This window comes from Sarcophilus harrisii, chromosome 3, assembly GCF_902635505.1.
Source record: "Sarcophilus harrisii chromosome 3, mSarHar1.11, whole genome shotgun sequence".
Classification (NCBI taxonomy): domain Eukaryota; kingdom Metazoa; phylum Chordata; class Mammalia; order Dasyuromorphia; family Dasyuridae; genus Sarcophilus; species Sarcophilus harrisii.
Genome location: NC_045428.1, coordinates 432,351,640 through 432,379,415, shown reverse-complemented (window position 1 = coordinate 432,379,415; position 27,776 = coordinate 432,351,640). Strand labels below are relative to the sequence as shown.

Here is a 27,776-nt window from a genome sequence, read left to right as displayed (position 1 = left end):
TGTGTGTGTGTGTGTTTCAGAGGAGGTGTTTGTTTTTTGCCACAGTTAACTCAAAGAGGACCAACTGTTTTAATTTTTGACAGTGAAGGAAGTAGAAAATCATTAGTGTATTAGATGTATATTGATACAATGTAAGAAAATAGAATGTCATATCCAGAAAACATAGTTTACATTCAATATTTGCTTTGTTAAATTCATATAAATACAACATACAGTAAAGAACCACTTAAAGCACCATTGTTCAAAACACTTTAAAAATTAGAGGTTACAAAACACTAGAAAATATAGCCTATAGAGAACAATCCTACATTAGCCAAGAGCAAATGGAAAGCTATGTGATGATGGTTTATCACTATCTAAAGTGAAAAGGTAACAAGGGAAAAAAATTCTAATTAATTTGCACTAAGGAAACAGTACTTGTTAACAGATGCTTTCTTATGGTTTAACTCGAGAAAGGGACATTCCCAAGATACCCTCTTCTTGGATATTGTGCATGGTCCCATTGCTACCATATTAATGATGCTACTGGTCTTGATATTATGTTTTTTTTTTAGCCACTTAGTTTATCGTTGATGTTTAGTTAACTGAGTTGCCCAAAATTTGATCTGTTTCTGGTAAACTCGAAACAATGTTTCTATACAAACCTAAAGATACTTTAAAAGTAAAGTTAGCTTTTACCTAGTCTAATGTGGTCTAAAGCTCTTGGAAACCAATGTATTGAGGGGGGGGGGGGGATCAAAAAGGAGTTATGGCTGTGATTTCATTATTTAATTGAATTAGTTTCCTTTCCAAATATTTTGGAATGATAGCAATCTTGGATTTAATCTTTCTTAAAGTGACTATTTTCAAGGGAATATATATATTCCCTTGTTTGGATATATAAATTCTGCTACATTTGTTTTAAAAGAAAAATACCCCCCTTTTGGTCACAACTCATACATTCCCTAGCACATATATCTTAACCAAAACAACATATGCAATGGGACAATCTAAAATGAGATGGACACTCCCCATAGCACAACACAAGACATGCATAAGTGTCCTAAAGTCAAATATATCAAGTGAAAAAAATAAATCCATATCTATTACAGAGAAACAAACCAGTTGCACTAATGTTCAAATATCTATCATAGAAACACATTATGAACTGGTACAGTTTGATATAATCACATGGCCACACGTGTCCTCTACACCTGAGCACATATTTATTATCTATTTTCACCTGCAATTTCATTCTCAGAGGAAGGGACTGTACCTGTTTAGTCAGCTGTACACAGGCCCTCAGCACATGTGGTCACTTAATACATTCCTTTTGATGATAATAATGACTTAGGCACAAAGACTTCCCCAGTTCCATTATTTACCTCGGAATTACATTAGAATTCTGACAAACTGAACAGATAATAAAATACAAAAATTTGAAGTAAAAACTGATTTAGGAAAATTTAAAACAGTCAAAAAGATAAAATATAGAACTCTTAATATCCATTATGGTAACCCCCCCTTCTGTTAAAGTAGCTGTCACTTGGGAAGCCCCTGGGAACTCTCCGGTTTGGAAACCCTGAGTAGGTGTTCCAATATCCTGCATTGTTGAAAGGCGCCATGTGCCTGTCTTGGCTTCTGTTCAATCGGCTTGGTTTTTCGGAATGAAGCACACTGTGAAAGGTCACATCATGTTCATACTGTTCTTTCATTCGGTGGATTTTTTCTCTTGGGACTCCGTGTGTGTTTCTTCTGCATTGAAAAGATAGAAATAATTTAATTACAGCAACATGTCAAGGCTATTTTCTTATGCTAAAAAGTGTGATGATTCTTATTCCCAGAGTTAATGGGGAAAACGTAAAACCTGTCCCTTAAGTTACCTTGGAACCCTGCCTTCCTCTTGTCATGTAGTGCAAGGAAGCAGAAGCAAAAAAGGCACCACATATTTGGATTGAAGTGAAAATTTCTCTCAAACTCAAGGATGATCACTGGAGCTCATCAAGCATTTCACATTAATAATGTAGTTCAGAGTTAAGTATTGTTATATTGGAGTCCTCCTATGAGAGCTAGTACCAGGTTAGCATCTAACAATATCTTTTTTACCTAAGGGATGTTTTAAAACACAAATGTACAATCTCACTTCCACAACACTGCTTTAAAATGACCTGCTTGCGTGTTTTCTTCAGTTGACATTTCCTCTTTGAACAAGAATCTTTTTCTCAGAGTTTGTTTTATTTACTGATTTTTAAATGACCTTTTATTTCACCCAACTCCCTCAGATAGCCTTTCCCCCTCAAAGAACGGATGAAAAATACAGTTCAATAAGACTACTTAAAACTTCAACTGACTGATGGCATATTCGATATTCAAGATTTATAATCCCTCCTCTCTTCAAAGATTGGATGAAGGTACATTCTCATATCTCTTCTGAGCTAAGTTTGGTCATATAATTACACAGTACTTAGTTTCAATTGTTTTTGTGCTTTCCACTTCTATATACAATGTTTCCATTTTGGGTTCCCTGATTAGGTAAATTCCACTAAGTGGAAGCAGTTAAGTGCTGCACAGAATGACTTTAAACAGAAATCTAGCTAGGAAAGCAATGGAGGGAGGGGAGGGAAACAGTGGAAAAAAGTGTTTCCAAAATTGCTACTGCTAAGTGTTGCCAAGCTTCTGTGTCCTTCATGTACATCATTTCTTGCAGTGCAACAATACTGCACTATATATATCACCACATTTTACTTAGCCATTCCCCTTCAATGGGCATCTGTTTTTTTCTGGTTCTTTAGCAAATATTTATTTGTATTAAATCTTTTAGTACACAAAGACAAACCTTGAAATCAATAGTTTTATCAAAGGAATCAGAATTTGCTGAGATACCCAGTTCTAGACAAAAGGCTAAAAAATCTAAAACTCATCATTTGAGAGCCACTTTCAAGAATTATCATTTCTGTCATTTAAAGAGTCTTGTTTCATTTTGAAATAATTGAAAACTACAAGACATATACATGGTAAGAAGTACTAAAGGAAAAAAGTACCTTGCTAACTCTTGAACATTGAATTTCCAACAAGTCTCAGGTTCTCGGAATATAACTTCATAGTTATTTTCAAGTGCCTGATTTGAAAAGAAAATGCAAAAACCACTGAGGACATAGGCATGTGTTTGATATTATTTATTGTGCCACTTAGCATTTATTCTGTAACTTTTCTAAAACTCTCTTGCATTGCTGGTAATTCACAATCCTTGGTCATATCTTGATTTAGCTAATGACTTAACAGTATCTAGAATTGATTCTCTTTTTTATAATGTTTTAAATTTCTTATTATGTTCCTGAGAAAGGAGTTCTTTACATTCATTTTTTTAAAAAGTATTAAAAGGTTTCAGAAAAAATGTGATGGAGAAAGTCCATAAAATCCTCCCTGGAATGTTTAAAGAGAAGATGTAAAAGCTTACTCTATGTGGATCTATTTTGGCAAATGTAATCCTGTCCAAAGACATCAAGAATTGTTAAATGATCTTTAAATTCACTTCTATAATTACTCTAGGTAACCTAGCATGATCTTCATTTAGGAAGTGAGAATGTTAGGTGTGTTTTTGATAGTTGAGATTTTTGTTTGTTTGTTTTTCTAAGGTTAGGGTAAAACACAAAAAACTTCTCTGTAGCATCTGAATACAGAATAGTGTTTTACTTTTTCATTATATTGTTATGGAATATTTATCAATGAGTATGAACTCTCTCAGAGGCACTTAGAATCCACAGAAAGGTCATCATCTTCCCAGTTTAGGAACAAAGCTTAGTACAGTAATTTCCATTTAACCTACCTGGGCATTCTTCCCTAGAAGAAACTTTTCCTGCCATTCAGTACGATGGAACATGAGCCACTTTTCCCCCTTTCCAATCAAGACATTTTCTTTATTCCTTTAAACAATGTCCATTCATACGTATTCGTGTTTCACGTCTTGTCCACTTTCCTCCCTGTTTACTAGCCTGGTATACAAATTTTCATTTTCCTCTTCTTCAAATGTAACATTCATTCCCCTAACTGGAGGGTTATTTAAATAAAGTAATCTAGAAAGCACCTAATTCTTGTAAAGTCATAGATAACTGTTGAATGCATCCTAAGGAAAAAAGATTGAAGATATCCAGAAAGCTTAAAAATAAGACCAATTCAAATTCCTTCCACAAAAATCTGTTCTTTCTGGACTCTTAATTCTGAGTTTTGCTTTTCCCCATATACCCTATACTCCTTGCTCATTCTTTTTTCATTTTAGAACTAGCCAGCATAGACTACCCTCCCTCAACCAACCACCAAACACTATAACCTGAACCCATGAGAAACAATGAGAGAAGAAAGCAAGGAATGCTGCAGACCTGGGTTTAATGCTTTGCCAAAAGTAAAATAATATGATATAGATGAGTTTTGTATTTGTGATAGGAATCAAATGAATTAGAATAGAATGAGTCCCTTTTTGGAGATAGTCAATGCATGATTACCCATGTGGAGATCACTGGTAGTAAATGTTATATGCCAGTCTGTCCTCTCCCTGGTGCCCCAAGAGCTTCTGAATGCCTTCCCCCACTATCAGTAGATGTGTGGAGGAAAAGAAAGGAAGAAAATTTGTTTAATATCAATACAAAGAAGATTTGTTTTATTAATTTAAAAAAATTCATTCCAAAGTCAAAAGAAAAATTATTTGGGAATTATCCACGTTATTCTTTCCCATCATAGTTAATATGGATGTTTGAGAAGTGAATTATAGACACTTGAATATGTTTACAAAATACATATCACACACATAAGATCATAGCATTTGTTCCAGTTTAATTTTGACTCAAAAATTCTGTGGAGTTTGAACTTGCAAAGAAGCAGGCGTGCATGCATAGGACCCAAAGCCCTGGCTTACTAGAGAATTAAATTGGCCTGTTAGAGTACTGAAATATGCAAGAGACCAAAAGACAACTCTCCCTTTAAGTTGTCTGACCCAGCAACCTCTGTTTCTGGGAGAACCGCAGTGCCCTCTCCAAACAGACCAGCCCAAAACAGAGAATCTGCCAAGAACTCAGAACAGGAACAGGAAGGATTTGAAAATTGTCGTACTGTCATCTCCTAGGGACAGAGTAACAGCTGGGGAGGTGTCATTTTCAGAAAATTTCAGCCACAGAACAGCCAACGCAAGCGGCAGAATGAAGCCTCAGCCTCTTTGCTCCCAGGAGGGAGAAGGGCCATTGCTGCCAACAGATGGAAGCGGAAGATCAAGAAGAGAGGAAAGAATGAATGTTTCCACTTTCCCACCAACGTCTATAACTGAAAATTCAGAATGATACTTCTTCCTACCATGACTGCATAGGGCTTCATCTCCCAGGCGTGAAGGTTGGTATTATCAATTATAATTGGGGATATGCCATTCCTCATTGCTTTCCTTGCTGCAACACAACATGTTACACAACAGTAAACAACATGCAACAAACAGTGGAAGGGGTGAGTGACATCCACAGGGTTCATTTTTGTTTACTCTTGGACATTGCCATTACACAGCCTGAATGCCCTCTCTTCCAACCCTGGTCTGTATTAGATAGAGATCCCTTCTTCCTAGAGGCCACAGGAACAAGTTGGCTCAGGTGAGCCGCTCTGGGAGACAGTGAGTGAGTGGAGCTGCTGCCCTTCCTTAGAACATCTTCCTTCCGTTGCCCCTGCACTCTGCCTGGCATGCAAAACACATGGGGGCCTCCCAGGAGTCTAGGAGGCTTTCATCACCTCTTTTCTGGTTCCAGTCATGAGCTTCCTCTAGGACATCTGGGTTGAATTCATAAGTACCATCTTCCTTGAAGAAAAAGTCATCGGTACTGAAGATCAAGGCCCTGGGAAAGTCATGCTTCAGCTGTCTGGAAAATAAGGGGAGGACATGGATTGCTTTTCATCCTAGGTACAGTCACAACAGAAGGGTTTCCCTCTGGGGAAGTTTCGGTCTTGATGGCCCCCTCAAATCCCCTTTCAGCTCTGAACATCCTAAGAGTAAATGATTCTGTAACAAGACCGCAGTTCCCAGATTTTTGAATGATTAAAACTCAGTTAAAAATGGGTATCTCAGAATAAGGCAGGAAAGGGTCAGGGTTCCTGGAACATATCCGGCTTGGGGCAGGCCAAGTCAGCCCTAAGTACAGCTGAGTCAGGAAAAGTTCTCTTTGGGACATTTCTTTATTTCTCTTTTTAGTACGCTGATTCTTACCACTCCCTGTGTCTGTCCCACGAGACCTCGGTAGCTTACTCATTCTGGTCTAAGAGCCGTTGTCCACTGGCTCTACTTTGGATTTTCTTCTCAGGAATGCCCCAGACTTGCACCTTTTGTCTTTACACCTTGCCACCCGCTGCCCCCATTTCCAATCAACACTTACTTACCTTCCCTGTCTCCCATCTTCTTAAGAGACCTGCTCTCTCCTGGGGCTACTCTGATCAACTCAAGATGTTAATGTTAATAAGGAGGTAGTGCCTCACCCCCCGAGATTTATATAGAGGTCAAGGTTCACAAAGGGCTTTCTTTCCTCACAATAATACTGTAGGCATTACAAGTAGTATTAATTCACTGCACAGATAAACAGTTTCCAACAAGTTAAAAGGACTTTGTCCAGTGCCTCAAACCAGAATTCAAGCACAAATTTGGCAGTCCTCTTATTATGCTACAATAATGCAGCCAATAGCATAGAATAATTTAAGGCAAAGTATGAGAAATGGGGGGGGGGGGTGTTCAGCCACTGTGGCTGGCTGGTGGATAAGCCAAGGACACTCTCAAGGTGAAGGACCTGATAAAACCTTAAGTACAACACTGATGGAAAGCAGGGAGGCAGACTCTCACCTTTCAGTCCCTCCTCTGAAAAAAGGCTTATTCCTAATTACTGGTCACAGAGTGATTCAAGGTTTTTAAGTATTTATGTAAATTTTCTAATCTGGGCCTTACAACCTTGGGAACATAGAAATTACAATTCTTATTCCCATTTTATGGGTAAGAAAATTGGGACTTAACATCTATTGGATCTTTTCTCCATTGTCCCCCCCCCCCCCCCCCCCCATTGCTTTCCTATATTCCTGTTTAAATTCAATCTATGCAGCATTTAACTGCTCCTATTTGCTGGAAGGGAACAGTACAGAAAGTTTCTGTAATTTAAAGTACATAATTTTCCACTGGAAATACCCAGGTTATATTTCCTACATCTTGGAAAATCTGTATTCAAGAACCCTGGGTTCAATACACACGGTCACATTCAGAATAGCACATTGGACCCATCCCTCCCAAAGTATGAGCCAAGTGAGATAAAAGGCATGTGGCACATAAGCCTGGCAGCTGCAAGAAGCAAACAGTCTCGTCCCTCAGCCTAGGCTCCTTCTGAAGCCAGTTTTGTCCTGTCTGACCAAGGAAGACACAAGCAGGAAAGGGAACATTAATTTTTGAGATCCTGTATGTGGCAGCAGGAAATACCCTGAATTGCTTGAAGAAAAGTGATGTGTTCTTCTAAACTTGCCACAAGTATTTAATTTAAACTTTTACCTTATTACAAATCAAGTGAGGGCGGCATGTGATAAAGAGAAATGGAAGCAAGCAGCACCTGCTACTTACTTTAATAACTCTCTCCAGGAAGCTCAAGCACATGACATGGTTGAACTCTTTGAAGATAAAGAGAGTGAGAAAGAAAGAAAGATGCATAAAGGAGGGTTGCTGAAACTAGGTTTTATTCTTAAGTTTTCTATTTCATTATTATTATTTGTTTTGATTTAAGCCCATAGGCTTATTATTATTATTATTATTAGCAAACTGTCTCCCATGGCTGACAGTTATTCCAGACACTTTTTCAGAGTTCACATGATTTAAACTTAAAAAAAAAAAAAAAAAAAACCCTCACATTGGAACTAGGCTTATTTTCCAAGTCTTGAAATAAATGAAATATTGATTAATAAACTGTCTATGCCTGAAGATCAAATTCAATGGTGGTTACAGTAGCAAATGCCATATTGACTTCATGGATCAATATACTCGTTCTATAGCTTGTTAAATCATCACTTATCTATGTACTTTTGAAGCACCTTTGGCAGTCAATGTCCACATTTGCTTTTTAGTCCTGGATTTGAAATCTGTAGGATCAGTATTATTGACTTGCTACTGAATCTTTAAAAAAATATCCTTGGTGAACAGATGGTAGATGATAAAACATACTACCCTCACCTTAGAAATATAGGTACAGGTGTGAAAACCTGCATATGCAGTCATTTTTCTTTAGTTTGGACATTTATGGAAATGACTAGTGTAAAAAAATTTTTTTAATATTTAATTTTAAAATATCTTGGACATTGAGAACTGCTAATTAGTCTTGACTGATTTTCTAATTTTTGAACTAGATCTTCTCCGTTATCTCTTGTGATTGCTTTCTCAAGAACTCTCTAATCTCTATCACTCCTTTGGAGTTGAACTTTCTGTTCATGGAAATATTTATTTTGCTTCTTGTTCTTTTCAAATATACACATCCTAATAGCATTGTAAAGTAGAAAAACAACACTGGACTTGGTCAAGGACTTGGGTTCAAATGTTTGTTTTTTCATTTAATATCTAAATAATCTTGGGCAAATCATGATTTCCCTAAGCCTGTTTTAATGTTTTAATGGGGCTAATAATACTGTAGGTACCTAATTGACAGACTTGTAGGAGGAGTGTTTTGTAAATTATGTAAGCTCTTATTTTTTATGAACTCTTCTGTTGTCCCTGGGGAGAAGGAATGAGGAAAGATTCCCCTAGAAAAAAGCTGTTCAAAGCACATTTCTGTTTGATTTGTAGCCTTGCTCATTTCTTAGAAAAAATACTGCTGTTCTTGAAGAAAAAATTCTATGATTAAGAAAAAAGATCTGCTTGTACAACTTTCTGTAGTTTGGCTGACCAATTAATTTACATACATTTTATCTGTATGACTGATCAGAGAAAGAATGTTTATTACTATTATCTGTAAAGACAAAGCCCTCAAGTTACAAAGTATTTCCTAGCCTTCAGGTCCTGGATCTTTCATTGTTGGTGGCCCTTTTTCAGCACAGTGCCTAGCACTTAGGAGATACTTAATAAATGTTTATTAACTATTTTATTGGGTGGCCTGCCTTTAGTATCATTCCTTTAAAAACTGATTCATTGTGGATGACAACACAGTATTTTCACCTTTTTGTTGTTGCTTGCTTGCTTTTTGTTTCTCATTTTTTTTTCCTTTTTGATCTGATTTTTCTTGTGCAGCATGGTAACTGGGGAAGTATATATAGAGAAGTTGTACATGTTTGACATATATTGGATTAATTGCTGTCTAGGGGAGGGGAAAGGAAAAGAGAAGGAGAAAAATCTGGAACACAAGGTTTTACAAGGGTGAATGTTGAAAACTATCTGCATATATTTTGAAAATAAAAAGACATTACTTTAAAAAAAAAAAAAAAGAAAAATAACATTTCATTTGAATGTGGAAATACTCTAAGAGAGTAGCCTCTTTGAGTAAAGAAAGGCAGGAGCAGCTAGTTGGCTCTGTGGATAGCACACCAGACCTGGAGTCAGGAGGACTTGATTTCAAATGTGGTCTCAGACAATACTACTAGTTGTGTGACTTTAGGCAAGGTCACTTAACCCCAACTGCCTCTCAAAAAAAAAAGACAATACAAGCATACATATTTGTGGAAGAATAGGAGAGTTCTGTTATTGTTGGGGGGAAAATCTTCTAGACATCATCTTCTTAAACCTTATCATTTTACATGGAAAGAAATGGAGGCAGATATGACCCTAAGTCTTCTGGTTCTAAGCTTAGAGTTCTTTGTAACAACCATGTCTTTCTCTAATACCAGCCCTAACACTGACCTGCACATTAGCCCCTTTCTCATGCCTTTGAGCAGAATCACTGGCAACCAAGCTTTTAAGCTTCTCAGACTCCTCTCTGAGCCCTGCAAAAAACCTTTTACCCATTAGGTTTTCATCTCTCCAGTTTCCACTCATATGGATCTTTATTTTATCATAATTTCTTATGGACAGAGACTAATAATGGGGCTGAAACGGGTCAAAGTAGGAGCAGAGGGAAAGGGAGTTAGGTGGTTTGGGGAAAGATATTAGACCTGAGGCCAGAGGGGCAAACATTAGGCCTGGAGTTAGCAGGGACACCCTGAGTCATCTAATCCAACCCTGGAGTCTTGGAGCAGGAAGAGAAAGGCCAGGAGCTTGGGCTACTTGCCCAAAGTTACTTAGAGGTGGAAACTGAACTAAGGTGGTTGCCTGACTTGAAAGTTTCTCTCCATTTGTACCAAACAGAAGAGTCAAGGTATAGTGGAAAGCAGAGACCCCAAATTTCATCCATCCTCATTAAACAGGCAATTTGGTTAAAGCAAACACACACCACCAGCTCTGGAGGCTATTGGACCGTAAATCCTTAGTAAGGCTTGTTCTGTTCTTAGTTTTTAGTATATCCAATGTCTGGCACATGGCAGGTCCTTAATAAATGACTGTTGACAATTGGAGACAGAGAACACAGGTTCAAATGTTGGCTCTCCTACTTATTTACTTATCTGATCTTGGACAAACAATTCCCCCCAGCCCCCACTCCTGCCCCTGTACCATGACCTCATATAAAAATTAAACTAAATGACTTCTGACTGTTCCAACTCTAGATCTGTGATCCAAGGGACAAGGCACTTTATATAACTGCTTGTTCCTGATCTCAAGTGATCTGGATACTCAAAACAACTGTAGAACTGGTTGAAATTTAAATATCATTTATGGACTTGTGATTCAGGAGTGAGTAATCAGCAAAACTCAGCACATTAATATAAACATGGATTCATTTAAGGTTGCCCCATATTTTTTGGACCCCTCCCTCCCCAAACCTAGTCAAATTTAAAGAAAATAGAGATAAAAATGAGATACATTAAAAGCTATAAAAATAATCTCGCTTGTCTTGCTGACAAAAGGCATCCTACTTAAGGAAAACTAGGTTTTCTGCCCCTAGTTGGTTATGTTCTTTATCTTCCAAGGTCTTAGCTTCCTCCTCTATAAAAATGAAGATCCTGGGCCAGATGACTTTAAGCTTCTCTGATCTGTAAGGTTGGCAAGTTAAATGTCTGTCACATATATACACTGATCAATCTACCTCAAACCTTCTCCAAGAGTACATCAGAATACCTCAGTAGGGTATGCTATGACTACTGTACCAATCTAAATGAGATACTTAGTAATAGCTAATATTTATGTGTCAGTCACCAAGCTTAGTGCCTTATAAATATCTCATTTGATCCTCATAAGAACCCTGTGAGGTAAGTGTTATTATTATCCCCATTTTACAGTTGAGGAAATTGAGGCAGTTGGAATAAGTGACTAGCCTGGGTTCTCATTGCTAGACTGTCTGAGGCTCAATTTGAATTCAGGTCTTCCTGACTTTTGCCACCTAGTTGAGATAGGGGTAAGTACTCTAATTCCAGATGAATTTAGACTTTAAAGCCTGTTCTCATTAAATTTTGCTGAGGCAAGCCTATTTTTCATTTGTACAATGTTGACACAACTAATTAAAACTATGATTGGCAAATATGATCTAAAATTCTTCAAAACAGCTCTTCTCAACCGCAGTAACTGCAATGTTTGCTAAGGAGTATGCCATTTTCTTAATTTGGCAAATATTTGTAGACTCTGAACTATAAAAAATATAAGATATCTCAACCCCTTTATAGCTGCCTCCTTTGTTAAATAGTGCCTATTAATAAAATATTGTCACCTAAGATAACTTAATATGTAAATTTAAGACTAATGCTTAAATTAAGCATACTGTGTCCCAAAAAATGGAAGTATAAGGCTTTTTATTTTCAGCTTTATTAAGATTAGATACTATAGTAACAAAAGTCAGACAATAAAATGCTCTCTCTCCACATAATCTCGATTTCTTTTTGAGCTCCTTTTTCCTATTCAATAAGTAGCCTTTATTCAGGTAGGCATTAAAGTTCAAAACATGCATTAAATTTGGGAAAATTCTGTTTACCCCATGATGTAGTTATCCTCTACTTGCAAATGGACCTAGAATAACAGAAAAAAATTTATATAAAACAGAAGTATTTTTCACTGCTCCATTTGCTGTATTCTGGCCCTTCAAAAGAGAGCAAATTGAAAGAAAAGCAAAAATAGGAAAAAACAAAGATTCCCACTCAGGTAAGACACACACACACACACACAGAGCAGGGAAAAGTCTACAAAACTTATTAGCGGGTTTGGTATCAAGCACTTTAGAAGCAGTCCAGTCTTTTCTGTTTTTCTGACCCATGGGAGAAGGGAAGTGGTCAAAATAAGCTGAGAAAAGCAAGCCATGCAGGGACTGCTCAAACTCTTCATCATGTGAAATCATTGCTGATCTCATGCCTTCTTCAACTCAGGTGGTGAAAGGCCCACTGATGGTTCCTGAAGAATAGGACTCTTTCTACTGGGAACTAAACAGAAAAGAAGGAAAGCAGGATAAAGGCTCCTGATGGTTTTTACATAATATTTACCAGAGAAGTACAAAGCAAAAGAAAAAGAGCTGGTCCAGGCCGGCCAGGTGGGCAGGCTTCCAGCTTCTGGGAAGAGATAAATGGAGGCAGAGAAAGAAATGACTGTCGTTATTAGTGTAGTTTCTACACTCAAGGGACAGAAAGCCATGGGAAAAAATAAAGCTAAGTGTAAGTGAATTATTAAATGGAAATACTTTTTTTTTTCTTAGACAACTAGACACTGAAGACTTCACTATAATTACATCTATTGACAAGAAAGTTAAGGCTGTCTCTAAAACTGTAGTTTGCCCAAAAATAGGTAGAGCAATATAGAGATACTATATAGTTTACTTAAATATGGTGATTTTAACTCCACTTAGTCACAGAACCTATTGACAAGAAAGTCAAGGCTGTCTCTAAAACTGTAGTTTGCCCAAAAGTAGGTAGAGCAATATAGAGATACTATATAGTTTACTTAAATATGGTGATTTTAATTCCACTCAGTCATAAAACCAGCTTCCTCTAGGCACAATTCCTCCTCCATCCCCAACACCCTCCCTTCATTTTAGGAATCTTCCTGCAAGGACTAGGCAAGAAGGAAGAAGAGAAGACTGGAGGCCAGTCTCCTCCTCTCTGGCACTTCCAGAAATATCCCCTCCTCCCAACCTGGACAATCAAGTCAGTTTTCTATTGAATCACAAATAAGTTCTTTGTGTACTCAAACACCCACATTTATCACTTTTTGTGGTCTTTGTCTTTTTTAAACTAAATCTGAGCTACAGAAGGACTAGGTACATCTGGAAAGGTAGCATGACAACAGACTGTGTGGGGAGGCTGAATGCAAGGCTAAGAAGTTGGGACTGTATCCAACAGATACCAGGGGATGAGGGGAGGGCTGATGCAAACATGCCTTTGTTAATAATAGCTAACAGATGTTGTATACTATGTGCCAGGCATTATGCTAAGCATACTACAATTCTCTCTTTTGGTCCTGGGAGGCAGGTGCTGCTGTTATAATCCCCGTTTTAGAGATGAGCAAACTGAGACAAACAGAAGTCCCAGAAAAATAGTGCTCTGTTCCTAGCTGTTTCACCTCAGTTTCCTCATTTGTATGAGTGAGTTTTCTCCAAGTTCTTAATATTAGGGATTTATTATTAATCTGGTATAAATCTGAAAAAGGGAGATGGAAATGGGAATGAAGAGAAAGAGAATGCAAGAGGTACATGACTGAATTTTATAGAAGATTTTACTGAAATTATATGAGGAGGGTTGAAGTACTGGATTATAAATCTCCAGTCAGGCCATGCTTAGGGACTGATGTTTGCTACAGCATCTGTCTAATAAGACACAACTGAACATCTCTGAGGAAATCTTAATAAAACCTCAGTTGTGGTTCAATTTTATCTTACAACTGGCCTTACAGCAGAACACTACACATAGATTAATTTCCCTATTGTCCAGGAACAGGAGTCTAACCATGTATTTTCAATGAAAACAAATCACCAGCTCTCTATACATCAAAACAGTTTACTCATATTCACAAGATTTTAATCAAGAAGAAAAGAAGAGAAGGGGGAAAGGAAGAAATGAGAAAACAAGATAACTAAACCACCAGAAAATATAAAGGTGAATAATAGAGACCAGTGAATGGATGCATGTCCTACCAAACAGAAGTATACACACTAACCAAAACATCTTGGTAGCATCATACACTGACACACAGAGCCTTAGAAAGGAAGAATGAACATAAATAAATAAATAGGAAATTGGTGAGAGCAGAGCGGGGCATGAAAGAAATTTGGAAACTCCTTCATCAAGCTCAGAAGTGAGGAATGTCCAGGCCATGGGTTCTGTAAGAGCCATTTGCAAAGATAATGACAGGTGATTAGCTGAAAACTAGATAGAACAACCTCCTGCTGCTTGAGTTCCATAAGTTGATAATTTTGTATGGCCCTCAAATGGTATTGTAAATATCCAAATGGCCCTTTGCAGAAAGAAGGTTCCCCACCCCTGATTTGGCTTGTTCAATTCAGGTCACCGAGCCAGAAGTCCAATGTTAAAAACCGTGATTAGGCTGTGTCACTCAGCATCATCAATAGCATTTAACCTATTAATTAATCTTTATGTATTCCCTAGAGTATGTGATTTACTGCCTTCAATTGTAAACTCCTTGAGTGGGGTCAGTGTAAAGCTTCTAACAAGCTCTTCCATATGCATATAAACAGTAGCTTACTTATGAGCTCTTTTTAAGTCCTACCTTTTGCCTCTTTTGTTTCCCTAGTGTTTAACAAAGTACCTGGCACATAGTAAGCATTTAATAAATGTTTGCTGACCTGACTAACTGGTCTTGCTCTATTCCAATCCAGTCTTCCAGACAACTGCTAAACAAATTCCCTGAAGCATTTTACTCCCTATTCAAACTTTAACATATCCCTATTACTTCTAGAAAGGAAGGTAAAGTCCTCTGACATTCAAATCCCTGAATCACATGACCAAACTTTCTGACCTTATTATACATTATTCTCCAGCATCCAACAGTCCACACTCACCTTCTCACTGTTCCTCATATCCAGCAATCCATTTCCCATCTCTTTGCACTGGCTGTCCCCCATGCTTGGGATGCACTTCCTCCTCACCTCCTCTTAGAATCTCATTTCCTTCCAGATCCAGTACAATCGCCAACTTCTCCATGAAGCCTATGGGGGCTAGATAAGTTTGGGGGCTATAAACAAAGAAAATGAGCGTCCAGAGTAGATAGAAAAGGGAGGATAATGAAGTGAGGGAGGGAAAGAAACCCCTTCTGGAAAGAAAGATCAGAAAATTAAATTTTAGAAACTAATAAAAAGGACAAATTAAAGAAGAGGGGAATAGGGGAGGGGGAATTCTACATGACTGACAGGAGAAAAAAGGTGAATGAAATAATCAGATAAAAGCAGAAAAGAAAAAGAACTTAAAACAAAACTTCAAAGACAAAGGGATAGATAGAGAGGCAGGGGAAGTGAGGAGAAAGACAGCCGCGAAGAATAGGGCTACCTCAAAAAAATGATTTGAACTAATGTAAATGAATAGGCATAGTATTATGCAGAAGGGGAAAAAATCATAACTTGAGGGAAAAAACAGTATTAGAGACAAATGAAAGAAAATGAAAACCTAATTTTATAATTTGAAATGTGAATGGATTAAACAATCCAATAAAATGAAAAACAGTGATAGACTGGTTAAGAAAATAAAACTCTAGAGGCACCTAGATGGCACAATGGATAGAACACCTGCTCTGGAGTCAGGAGGATTTGAAGAAAATAAAACTCCACAATGTGTTTCTTGAAACACATTTGAAAAACAAAGGCATACAAAGAATAGAATTGAGGAGCTAGGGGGAAAAATTTACTACACATCAATTGAATCCAAAAAAAGCAGGAACTGTAATCATGCTATGTGACAAAGAAAAAACAAACATTCAAAAAATAAAAAGTGCTAAATAAGAAAACTACATTATGCTAAAAGGAACTATAGGCAACAAATCATTATCAATATTAAACTTATTCACTTGAAATGCCTTAGTATCTAAATGTATAATGGAAACATCAACTGGACTAAAAGAATATACAGAAAGGCACACAGTAGTGATAGGAGATTTCAATATTATTTTCAATTATGGAAAAGTCTAAGAGAAAGATAAAAATAAACAAACTGCTAGCAAAACAAGAGCTAACAGACTTATGCAGTCTTCTAAAAGGAAATTCAAAGAACATACATATTTCTTAGCACTATATGGAACTCACAGAATTGACCATATATTAGGCCAGAGATTTTTTTTTTAACCTGTAAAAAGCAGAAATAGTAAATATATCCTTTACAGACTTCGATGCAATAAAAATTGTCATTAGTTCATGGAAGGGATGCTTATTCCAAAAACCAAACAGTTGAACCTATATCCAAACAATTCCTTCAACTACATGTCCAACAAGTGATCATCTAGCTCTAGCTTTAAAATGTCTAATAAGGTAATAATCTGCTGTCTCCCAAGGTAATCTATATTCTTTGAGATTGCTCTAACTATTTGGAAGTTTATGATTCTCTTAAGCTGAAATCTCCCTCTGCACCTTCCCCATATTGCTCCTAATTCTGGCCTCTTCTTCGATCAAGCAGAACAAATTTAAATATCTACAAATATTTAAAGGATTGTTATGTGGCAGGTGATTATATTTGTTTATGTCAAGATAATTACCATGTTTCTTCTGAGTCTCCTGTAAAGTAAACATTCCTTAATTCCTTCAAAAGATCCATGTATGACATGATCTCAAGGTCCTTTCCAATTATTTGTTACTTGTGAATAAAAGGTGTTAAAGATGCAGCCTTTGTGGCCCAAGCCAGATTAAATATAATAAAACAGATAATTTTACAGTTTTAAATTAAGTTAATAAGTTTAAATTAAGCCTGAAGAGCTTACTGGATTATGAACCCCTATTTTAATGCTAGTTTGGCACTGCTACTTCAGATGGTATCCAGCTTATCAAAGTAAAATGTGATTGTGCTTCTTCTAATATGGACTAATATTAGAGAAGTTTTTTGGCTACTATATCACACTGATCACCCATATTAAACCTAGGTCTTTTCCATGATTTTCTGACACAAGGTGTAAGACTTTACATTTATGCGTACTGAATTTCAGCCCATAGATTTGGCTCAATGTTCATACCTGTCACTCTTTTTGGATTCTGAATGTCACCCTATGTATTAGCTTTTCTTCCTTGCACTGGATCACCTGCAAATCTGTTGAGTATACCATGCACCTATTTTTATCTCTAAGTCACTGATGAAAATGTAAAACAGCACAAGGCCAAGCACGGAAGTCAGGAATTCTAGGAGAGCCCAACCAAGGTGATAACCAACTATTTATGAACACTTTTGGTTCTAACATTCAACCATTTGTGAATCCACTTAACTGTATCCTCTAGCCTACATATCTCCAGCTTATCCACAAGAATAACGAGACTTTGTCAAATGCTTTATAAAATTCGTGTAAACTTTATTTTTAGCATTTTTCTGGTCTACCAGTATAGTAACATTGAAAAGAAAAAGGGAAAGGCAATATCAGTCTTGCATGACATATTCTTGAATAAGCCTTTATTGGTTTTTGCAATTGTCTTCTTTTCTAGATGTTCACTAAGCATTCCTTTAACATTCAAATACTATAAATGATTCTTTGAACTTATCAATGTAGAGTTTCCCTTGATGCAGTTACCAACTCATCCACAACTGTCCATCTTATGTAAATATCTTCTCCACATCCCCTCTTAAGTTCATCATAGGAGATTCATCTAAATTGCTTTTTTTTCCCTTAATATCTTTTTTTTTTTTTTTAACTTTCTCTTGATATCACAAAGTTGCTGGTAGAGAACATGAGCTTTTGAATTACATCTTGCTCTCATCTTCTTTTTACTGTACAATTTCTTTAATGATATGACATCTTGTACTGCTTCATAGTCACTCATTTATTATGCATTGCAGTATGTTTACATCCTCTACTGTTCTCAGAGAGATACTCATTATTTTCAGTTGTACAACACCAGTCCCAGAATACTGGTATTTAAAAGATGGGTCTTTGTTTCTGGGAGAATTTGAGAAAGAATAGAAAGAAAGATGGAAAGAAGGATAGAAGGAAGGAAAGGGTGGAAGGAAGGAGGGAGGGAAGGAAGGAAGGAAAGAGGGAGGGAGGGAGGGAAGGAAAGGAGGGAACAAAAAGGGAAGAAAGAAGGAGGGAGGGAAGGAAAGGAGGGAAGGAAAGGGGAAGAAGGAAGGGGGAGGGAGGGAGGGATGGAAGGAAAGAAGGAAGGAAGGAAGGAAGGAAGGAAGGAAGGAAGGAAGGAAGGAAGGAAAGGAGGGAGGGAGGAAGGAAGGAAGGAAAAGAACAGACAGATACATACACATAAATTTTAATCCATTTAGGATTTTTTTTGCATAGGTTGTTAATCCAAAATCTTTTTCATGGTTGTGGATCTCACCCAACCATCTTTATAGTAGTATCCTGGGGTTTGACACAAATATTCACAAACAAAAAAATCTTGAGAGACCTCTCTGTAAGGGAATTTTTCTTCAACTTGACATCTGAATTGAATATCCATGAAAATCCTTCACACTTAAAAAAAAAGTCTCCTTGTTTTATGTACTTCATCTGCTATTAATCATCAAAAAATGTCTTCTCTGTTGATTATTTCTTTCAAAGAATTTTGCATAATTTTGATGTATTCATGGGAAATACTTTACTAGAAAAGAATCAACAGCATTTTGTTTTATTTAAGGTTTGTTGTTGTTGTTGTTTTTAGACAACAGAAGGCACAGTAAGATCCTGCATTCTTTCAGTCAACTAAATAATGGCATAGACGTGATCTACATTGATTATTAATTATTAAAGTCTGCTTGTTTTCTTCTAGTTGGAAAATATTGACCTTTTGATTGATAGTTGTTCTCTTGGTCATCTTTTTGTGTGTGTGGCATAAATTTCAAGATTTTTATACCTTATAAGTTGGTCTTCAATGCCCAACATAATCTCCTTTAGGCACATTTATTCTGATCTAACTACTTTAACTGTCTTTGCTCTTTAGTACTGATAAGGTCCTGGATGACTAACTGTGGTTGGCAGAAACTGGAACTTTGATGGAACTGTTCCCTGGGGTAGCAGGGAAAAGGCTCTGATACAGATCAGTTTAGTTTCCCAGTCCCACCCTCGGTGGAGGTCATGCAGTCAGAAATCCCAGTTCTTTCAAACCCGCTCACTCACAGGCAACCCAGCAATGTCTTGTCAGAAACCCCCAGTCAGATCCCTGAACTTAAATTTCCCATAAATCTGTTTGTGGCCCATGCCATCTTTGCTGCACTTCTCTGAGTCAGTCTGCCACCTCACTCTGGCTCAAGGTGTCTTTCCCCATGTCATGTAGTGTCTCGCCTCTTATTCCCCCCCATACCACTTATGATGTCTCTCCTTTTTACAGCAAACTAACTCTTTTAGTGCTAAGTCCCTTTTAGGATTTAGCCTGCCACCTAAGGACATGCCCAACCTTATGGGGAACACCCTTTCTCCTGGATAATTGTGAGTTCCGCTTAGGAATTTATCTTTTCCATCATTAATTATTAAAACACTTTTCTTGCTTAACTCTATGGTCTATTTCACATTTACCACTCCTATTGTCTATTGTATCCCTCATTTTTGTCTGTAACCTCCTAAATAAACCTACTTTTGCCAAAGAAAAAGACTGGTAAATTCTTCTCATGATCAAACCCCAACAGTTGTTGTTCTCCTAAATAACATTATTTGGTGCCTCCAACAACCAATCATTTGGTACTATTTCTACCTTCTCTCTAAGTTCAGGAACACAGAGTTAGAATACAAATGTGTTGGTTACAGCTCCATGGTCATTGATGGTGAAAAGAATTTGCAGTAAAAAAAAATCTTAGCAGAAAAAATATATTACCACCACTTCCCCATATAAACATATACATAAAATCCCTGAAATACATGAGATCTGTAGTTTCATGTATTGGTTTTTTCCCTGTCCTTTGCATATGGAAATATTTGTGTTAATTGGCATTTATCAAGTGTGGAATGACAAACCTAATGAACTGAAATTCTTTGCAGCTCTTTTCTTTCTTGGTTATCCTCCTAGATGAGTCATCCTTAAACTTCCTCAGGATGATTTTCTTATATTGGGTCTCTTTGCAAGCTTTCTCTAAACTGGTTTAACAAGGTGATACTGCTTAGAGTCCTTTGCTATCTTTCTCCCTAAGATTTCACAAACAAGTTTATATACAAAACCTAGTATTGCCCTTGGCTACCATAGATTTCCACTTGGCAAATGTTTGCTGACTAAAGCATTTTAGGAACTTTAGGTCTCTTCATTAATGCAATTTAAATGGCTAAACTTAAAGGAAATTATTTTAATAAGTGTTTACTCCTTCCTTCCACTCATATCCCAATTTTTGATCACCAATAACTTATTTAAATGGGTCATCATTCTCTCATACTTATTCTCTTAGCTTTGTACAAATTTTTTATCTTTGTTATAGTAAGACAAGGTCTGACTACGCAGATAGTTGATTCACAAATGACTCCCACATTAATGAGTCATTTTCTAATATAATGTATTCTATAAGATATTTTCTTATATATGATAAACTATATTATTTTTATGATGTTTATACAGTTGTTTGCATGTTGTGTCCCCCATTAGACTGTGAGTTCCTTGAAAGCAAAACTTTTCTTTGTATCCTCATCACTTAGCACAGGGCTTAGGACATAGTAATTATTTAATAAATATTTGTCTTGACTTAGTAATGATCTATCATATTTTGGATAAGAAGATCATTTATTTAGAGATAGGAAGTACCTCAGAAACCATCTAGTCAACCCCCTTATTTTATAAATAAGAAAATGAAGCCTAGGGAAGTCAGGGCCTATCCTCAATGGGCTTACAGTCTAATAGTCCCAAGGCAACAGATTTATAGAACAAGAATCTAATTTAAAGTTTAAAGACAGCCTAAAAATGAAATGATTCTTAGCACCTCAGATCCTTTACTTCTGCCTTCATCACGGCAGAAAGAAAAGTGGGGGTCCCACCACAGGACTGAAGATCATTTTATATTTTTGTTGTAGTTGTTTCATTGGTTGCCATGGCTCAAGAAATCATCACCAAAGGTCTAACCTACTGGTGATAAGCTCCTCCATACTTAGCCAGGCTGATCAATGGAAAGCAGACTCAGTCCACTGCCAGGACCACATACACCTGTCACCATGAGTATTTGTTGTTAATAACAACACTAATGACATTTTTTCTTAAGTAGTTCAGTTGTGTCCAACTCTTCATGTACCCATGGACCTTAATGTCCATGGGGTTTTCTTGGCAAAGATACTGGAGTGATTTGCCATTTCCTTCTCCAGTGGATGACTTAATATGGCATTTTTAAAAGCTCTTTCTTTCAAATATGTTCTCTCATGTGAGCCTGAACAGTTCTGCCAGGAATCAAAATCAAGCTCATTGGCCTATAGTTTGCAGACTCCATGTTCAGAAACACATATTCTTCCCCAACCTGCAAGTACCTCTCCCATTTTCCACATTCTTTCAACCTTCACTGACAGAGGCTCAGCAATTATATCCATCCATTCTTTCAGTACCCTGGAAGTAGATCATGTGGACAAGATGACATAAGCTCTCAAGGGCATGGGTGTTCTTAATTATGTCCTCACTTATACATTGTTTGACTTCTCTATTAGCCACTTCTATCCTTCATGGTCCAAAGATTATGCTCCTTGACAAAAAATAAAAAAATAGCAAAATAAAAGCTGAGGAGAGAAAGAGACAGAGAAATTGAGAAAGAAAAAAAAGTACCCCAGTAGATCCTTGGAAAGCTGACCCCATCACTGTTATATATTCTCTGTGCCTGGCTATAATATTTCCAAAAATTCTCATTTGTATCTTCCCCCTATGAGGAGTTCTGACTCATGTCAGAGAAATTGGGTTTCTGATATGTCACTTATAACCTATGTGACCTAAGAAAAGGTGTTTGATCTCTCTGGACCTCCGTTTTCTCAGCTGTAAAATGAGGGAGTTAGACTGTGAACTTTCCAAGTCCCTCCCAGCTCCAGACCTATAAGTTTTATGAGCCTTTGAAACTATCTTCTACGGCAAGAACAGCAGAAAAGAAAGGGGAAGTAGAGAGGAAGAGCCCAACCATGCAACTCCCACATACCTATTCTAGCAATTCTAAATCAAACTGAATAGTTATCAAAAAAAATCCAATGAGAAACTATTTTTTTAAAAAAAGGCTTCTTTCATCCCAGAAATACAAAAAAAAAAAAAAAAAAAAAAAAAAGTCCTAGTTTCAAGGGTTCTGAGGTCTAACGCTATGTTCCAGGATGCCAGAAAAAGCCTTGAACATTCAATGCGTTGAAGAGGTTAGGGAGAGAAGTTGAGAGGAGAAATGTCACTAAGTGCCTGGAGATATAAGTGAGCACAAGGACCCAAATGAGCCAGATGAAGACCAAGCAGGACAAACCATCCTAATCCAAAATTGAAGCGAGAGTGAAACTCTGCCCTGACACTGGTCAAAGGCCCAATGTGGACTGACTAGAGAAATTATTACTTTAAAAAGTATATCAGTGTAAGAAATTATTGCAAATCTAACTTGATAACAACTGCAGGTGGAGATTTAGATAGAAAAAATGTTTTTTTCACAAGGAGTACTTGAATATCAAGAAGAAATTTAAAATGAAATAAAGATTATAGAGTAAAGAACTGAAAAAATAAGTGACTTGAAATTTTAAAAATGATAAACCTACTCTAAGAAATGGAATTCCTGAAAAGAGAGAAAAGCCAAACAGATATCAACGAGTCCATAAAATAGCAAGAAATATTAAAACAAAATCAAAAGATTGGAAAAATAGAAGAAACCTTGAGAAAGAAGATATGGAGAGATTATTTAAGAATTAGTGCAATCTCTGAATAGAATGGTTTTCAAGAAATCCTAAATTAAAACTGCTCCATTTTATAAGAAACAGAGGGCAAAACAATGAAAGAATCCACCAATCACCTCCCAAAAGGTACTCCAAAAGCCAAAGTTCCAGGAATGTAATAACCAAAATCCACAACACCCTTATCAAAAAAAAAATTGCTTCCAAAATAAACTGATTCAAGTACTAAAAACTACAGTGGAGATCACAAAAGGCCTAGCAGCATCGACTAAAAATGAGAGATCCTGAGTATAATATTCCAAAGGACAAAATAGATAGGCTTATAACCAAACTTACCCTGAATAGCTGAATATAATCCTATAGGAGGAAAAATGGAAGAGAAGACTTACAAGTAATTCTGATGACCACAACAGAGTTGAGAAGAAATTCTGAAATACAAACACGAGTCCAAAGAAACCCAGAAAGATGAATTCATTTGAGAAGTTGGAAAATATATGATGACATATGCTAACATTCTAATAGAAAAAGAAGTGTGTCCCTTAAAAATCGTAATGTCTTCAAAGGCTATTGAGGGAGTTTAAATAAGAAAAACAGAGGTTCTGTGATGAGAGAGGATTGATTGTTTTGAATGTCTGAAAAGAAGAAAAAGAAGGAAACATAAAAGGGAACATACAACATAGTGTAGCAAAGAACAAGGAGAGTGAGAAGGCCTAGGAGGACCTCTCAGACAGGCAGAACTCGGGGACAGCTCTGAGTGCAGGCTCCAAAACTAGTCCTCTTGCCTGCTCCATCACAAAGACTCAAAGGTTTGTAAAAGAGAATTAACAATAACAATTATCATCATAAAAACTTGCATTTACATCTAGCTTAAAGGTTACCAAAATGTTTAACATAATTTTATCTCTTTCTCACCTATGGGACAAACTCCAAGTACATCCCCCAAGAAAGATGAATCTCAGAAAGGTAATCTTCACATATGAAGACCCCCATCTCAAGTTACAAGTACCTCCCAAATCTAAACACATTCCTTCTTTCTCTTTTAGCAACTTTCCTGATCTGTTGATACTTCTCTGAAAGTCTCTCCCTAGATGAGTTACTTAAACTTTTCGATACATGGAAAGAACACTGCAAGTATTCTCTGTCAAGTTTCTACTTGAATTGACTTAAACAACATCCCTAGAATTTAAATAGGAGTTTTGCCCATTTTTCAATCATTTCAGACTATAAAAATATAGTGTACAAAAGTGAGAACCGACCCTGTTCTGAAGCCTTTTCTTTCTCAGGATTCTTTGCTGTCTCAGAATTGTCTCTATTCCCATGAAGTAAACTGATCTTGGAAATGAGACATAACCAAATTTAGCAAAAGTGATTTTCCCTACAATTGTACCTTCAAGAATGGACACAAATCATTATCTTGTGTCTAGTTCTTCCTAGCTGAGCAGCCTTTTCTATTAGTGTTTCCTACTTCTAGGCTTATATGTACCAAGAGGCAGTGTGGTGTTAAATGAAACTTCACTAGGAAGAATTTTGGTTCAATGAAAAAAGTTTGAAACCAGAGGGACCTGGGTAAAGATATAACCTCTGCTACTTTAATAAAACTGTGACTTTGGGCATACACTTACTCTCTCTGGGTATCAGTTTCCCAATCTGATGCCTTCTGAGGAATAAGAACACTGCATTCTAGTACTAGTTGTGCTACATCATTAATAAGCTGTGATTCTGGATAAGCAATCAAAACTGGGCCTCAGTCTACTCATTTGTAAAATGAAGTGATCGGGAGTTTAAAAAAATAGTCATGCTAGAGGCCCATCTCCACAATTAAAATTCTTTGAGCTGAATTCAGAAGATCTTGGGTTCTTTCCCCTTTACTTCTTCTCCCCCCCCCCCAATGCACATTTTATAAGGATTACAGATGGCCCAATGTCCCTTCAAACCATCAAGATGTTAAAAGAGCCTATAGTCCTATTTCTGAAATTCTAGCTTTACCTCTAAGTAACAGTGAAGGGGACTAGAAATTATTTGAACCATAGTCTCTTAGAAAATAGAAATTTAGAACCAGAAAAGTCCTGATAAAAACATTTAATATAAATCCTTGTTTTATGGATGAAGAAACATGTTCAAAGTCACACAGCTGGTCACTCAGCCAAGCGGGAACTAAGCATCCAGTGTTCTTGGGATAAAGCCATTATGACTATATCTGAATCACCAATGCCATTAAATCTGTTCAATTATAATGTTTTTTTGTTTTAAAGGCTTCTAGGTGGACCAGAATTTTAACAAAAATTGACAGGACATCCCCGTTCCAGTCTTATACTGTTCCTGCTCACTGATGCTCGAAGGACATCACATGCTTAATCTCTGGGACACTGTTCTGTTCACCATGATTTAGTACTTGACTGTACTATTATCTAGTTAAAACATAGACAATGAGGTAGAAGGTTTACTTGACCACTTGATTCATAAATATGTCTTTTCTTTATAGTACACAACTGTTTATTAGAATATTCTATGTGCAAAGGTGCTAAACTAGATGCAGGAGACAAAAATATGAAAAAAAAAAAAAAAAAAGGCTCTTACCCTCAAATGGATTACATTCTAATGAAAATCTGAGACATGCACAAATATAATTGAAGACATGGGAAAAATAAAAAAGCGATCTAAGAGATTCAGGGAGGGAAGAATTACTTTTGAAAGCGATCCTGAGTGTATTCTTGGAGGGGACATGACACTTGGGGACAAGGATATCTCAGAAAGGAGAAGGGAATCTTTTTCCAGGCAGGAGGGTGAAATAAGAGAAAGTATTGGAAAACACTGTGAAATAAGGCTAACAAGACAGATTGGAGTGTTATGGGGACCCACTAACTGTATATAAGTAGGCACTATAAAACCAAAAAGAATGCCATGATCAGACTGACCCTGTTCACAAAAAAAGATTGCTCTAGCAGTGGAAGAAACAGAGTTCTGAAAGGCCAATAAATTATCAGTGACTTTGGAAAGAGCAGTTTTAGTGAATAGACAAAGAAGGAAACCAGTGAACTCTTCTACATCGATCTGCTTTATTTTTTGGCATGCCACCTTGTGTTGTGGTGGGGGGCACAGAATATAAAATAAAATCAAGAAGATAAAATGCCTAAATTACAGGTAGGACAGTGGGAATGTAGTAGAAGCAACAGGATTTGACCCATTCAACACAGTATGAAGGAGGGGCCAAGATTTCAGGAGTATTAGGAGATCAGTTGTGTAATTAACAGGATTGAGGCAATTCAGACAGATTTGTTAAAGTTCCCTACTGGATATGTTGATTTTGAGGTGCTGGATGGAATTGGAATGGAGGTGCAATTGGAAATACAAAAGGAAGGGGAGACATCCAGAAATGAGGAGCAGAGCAGAGGGCCAAGATGAAGCTCTCTAAGGATGTAGATTTGGGAGCCATTTGCTTAGAAGGGATAACAATCCATGAAAGTGGATGAAGTTGCCAAGAGAACGTAGAAAGAGCCCTTTGGGGACAAAAAAGGGGAAATAGCAGGAAAATCAAAAGGTAACAGAAAAAAAGGAAGTCCGGGAAAGAGATAACAAGGCCTGCGTGTGTGCAAAAGAGCAAATGCTGTAAAGGTCAAGGTGGAAACAGGAGTTTTGAGAAGCCAGTGGATTTGGTCACTCGGTGGTGACACGGCCAAGAGCAGAGGGATGAAGAAGGAACGCAGAAAGCTTTAAAATTCCTCCCGTCTTCTGCTTCTGTATGCTTCCTTGTGTAGGTGTAGGGGCACCGAATTTAAAAACAGTAACTCCAAATTACAGAGCTAGACAGTTTTTAGGTGTTTTCTGGCACTTTTATTATTATTTATTCAGCCCTCACTGCAATCCTGCAAAAATCGGTAATACATCCCAATTTTACAGATGAGAAAACAAGCTCCAAAAAAATTATATGACTACCTAAAGATAAGTACTGGCCGCGTGGTGCCCAGTGGACACTTCATAAATACTTCTGCCTGGGTCAAGGGAGAACCTCAGAGGCTATGGTGCTCACGTGCGCCCCAGTGCAGCCCCTCGGACTCGAGTGGCCAGCCGCCCCTTTCCGGAGGGGGGGGACCTGCAAACCTGCCGGCCTTTCAAGTGAAGGCCACTGTCGTTAGGCCACCAGCTCTCGGCCGGGGTATCTCCGGGGGGCTCCGTCCCTCACCCTGCGGGGGTCCTCCCGCCCTTCTAGCCCCCCTTCCAGCTTGGGCCTTCTCCCCGGCCCACCCCCCACGGGACGCTCCGAGAAGAGTGCGCACCGGCAGCACTAGTTCCCCCTCAGCTCCCCCCGCCCTCCGCCCCCCGTCCCCCACTTCCCTGGGGTAGGGGAGCCGCTCGGGAAGCAAGGCGGGGGCCGGGTCCGCAGCGCCCCCCGACCCCCAGCTCCAGCGCGCGCGGAGCTGCGGGGGGCGAACGGAGTGACAGGGGGCTCGTGGGGGGCGGCCGGCGCTCTCCCCGCCAGTCCCCGCAGCTCCTATTACCTGGCCAGCGTGCTCTTCCCCGAGCCCGGGAGGCCGCGCAGGAGGTAGAGGTGCTTCCTGAAGCTGCCCCGGCGCGGGGGTCTGCGGCGCGGGGGCGCAGGCTGCGGGGGCGCCGGCGGCTGCAAGCTCAAGCTGCTAAAGGAGTGAAGCAAACTCTCCTCCATGGGGAGGGCGGACGGGGCCCACGAGGCCCCCGGTACCTGAGCCGCGCTTTCTGCGGGGGCCGCCGAGGCTGCTGCTGCTGCTGCTGCTGCTGCTGTTGTTGTTGTGGCTTCTCGGCCATGTGACGGGGGGCGGGCTCAGCGGTCCGGGCTCCTCCTCCTCCT

The 27,776-nt window shown here is 38.1% G+C and overlaps 1 protein-coding gene across 4 annotated transcripts; it reads right to left on the bottom strand.

Moving 5' to 3' along the window:
• Nucleotides 1–102: 102 nt before the first annotated feature.
• Nucleotides 103–27,776, bottom strand: N4BP2L1 (NEDD4 binding protein 2 like 1). 4 transcript variants are annotated; one of them, XM_031960722.1, is made up of 5 exons: nt 27,451–27,739; nt 5,740–5,867; nt 5,320–5,408; nt 3,021–3,097; nt 103–1,734 (listed from the first exon to the last, which is right to left on the bottom strand). In XM_031960722.1, exons 1-5 carry the CDS (start codon nt 27,612–27,614, stop codon nt 1,479–1,481), a joined length of 714 nt encoding a protein of 237 aa, XP_031816582.1. In that variant the 5' UTR covers nt 27,615–27,739; the 3' UTR covers nt 103–1,478. The 4 variants fall into 4 exon arrangements, 3 of the variants coding, with proteins under 3 accessions (XP_031816582.1, XP_031816583.1, XP_031816584.1); XR_004233136.1 differs by lacking the exon at nt 27,451–27,739 and adding an exon at nt 6,382–7,022 and having other exon boundaries at nt 1,633–1,734; XM_031960723.1 differs by lacking the exon at nt 3,021–3,097 and having other exon boundaries at nt 1,633–1,734; nt 27,451–27,750.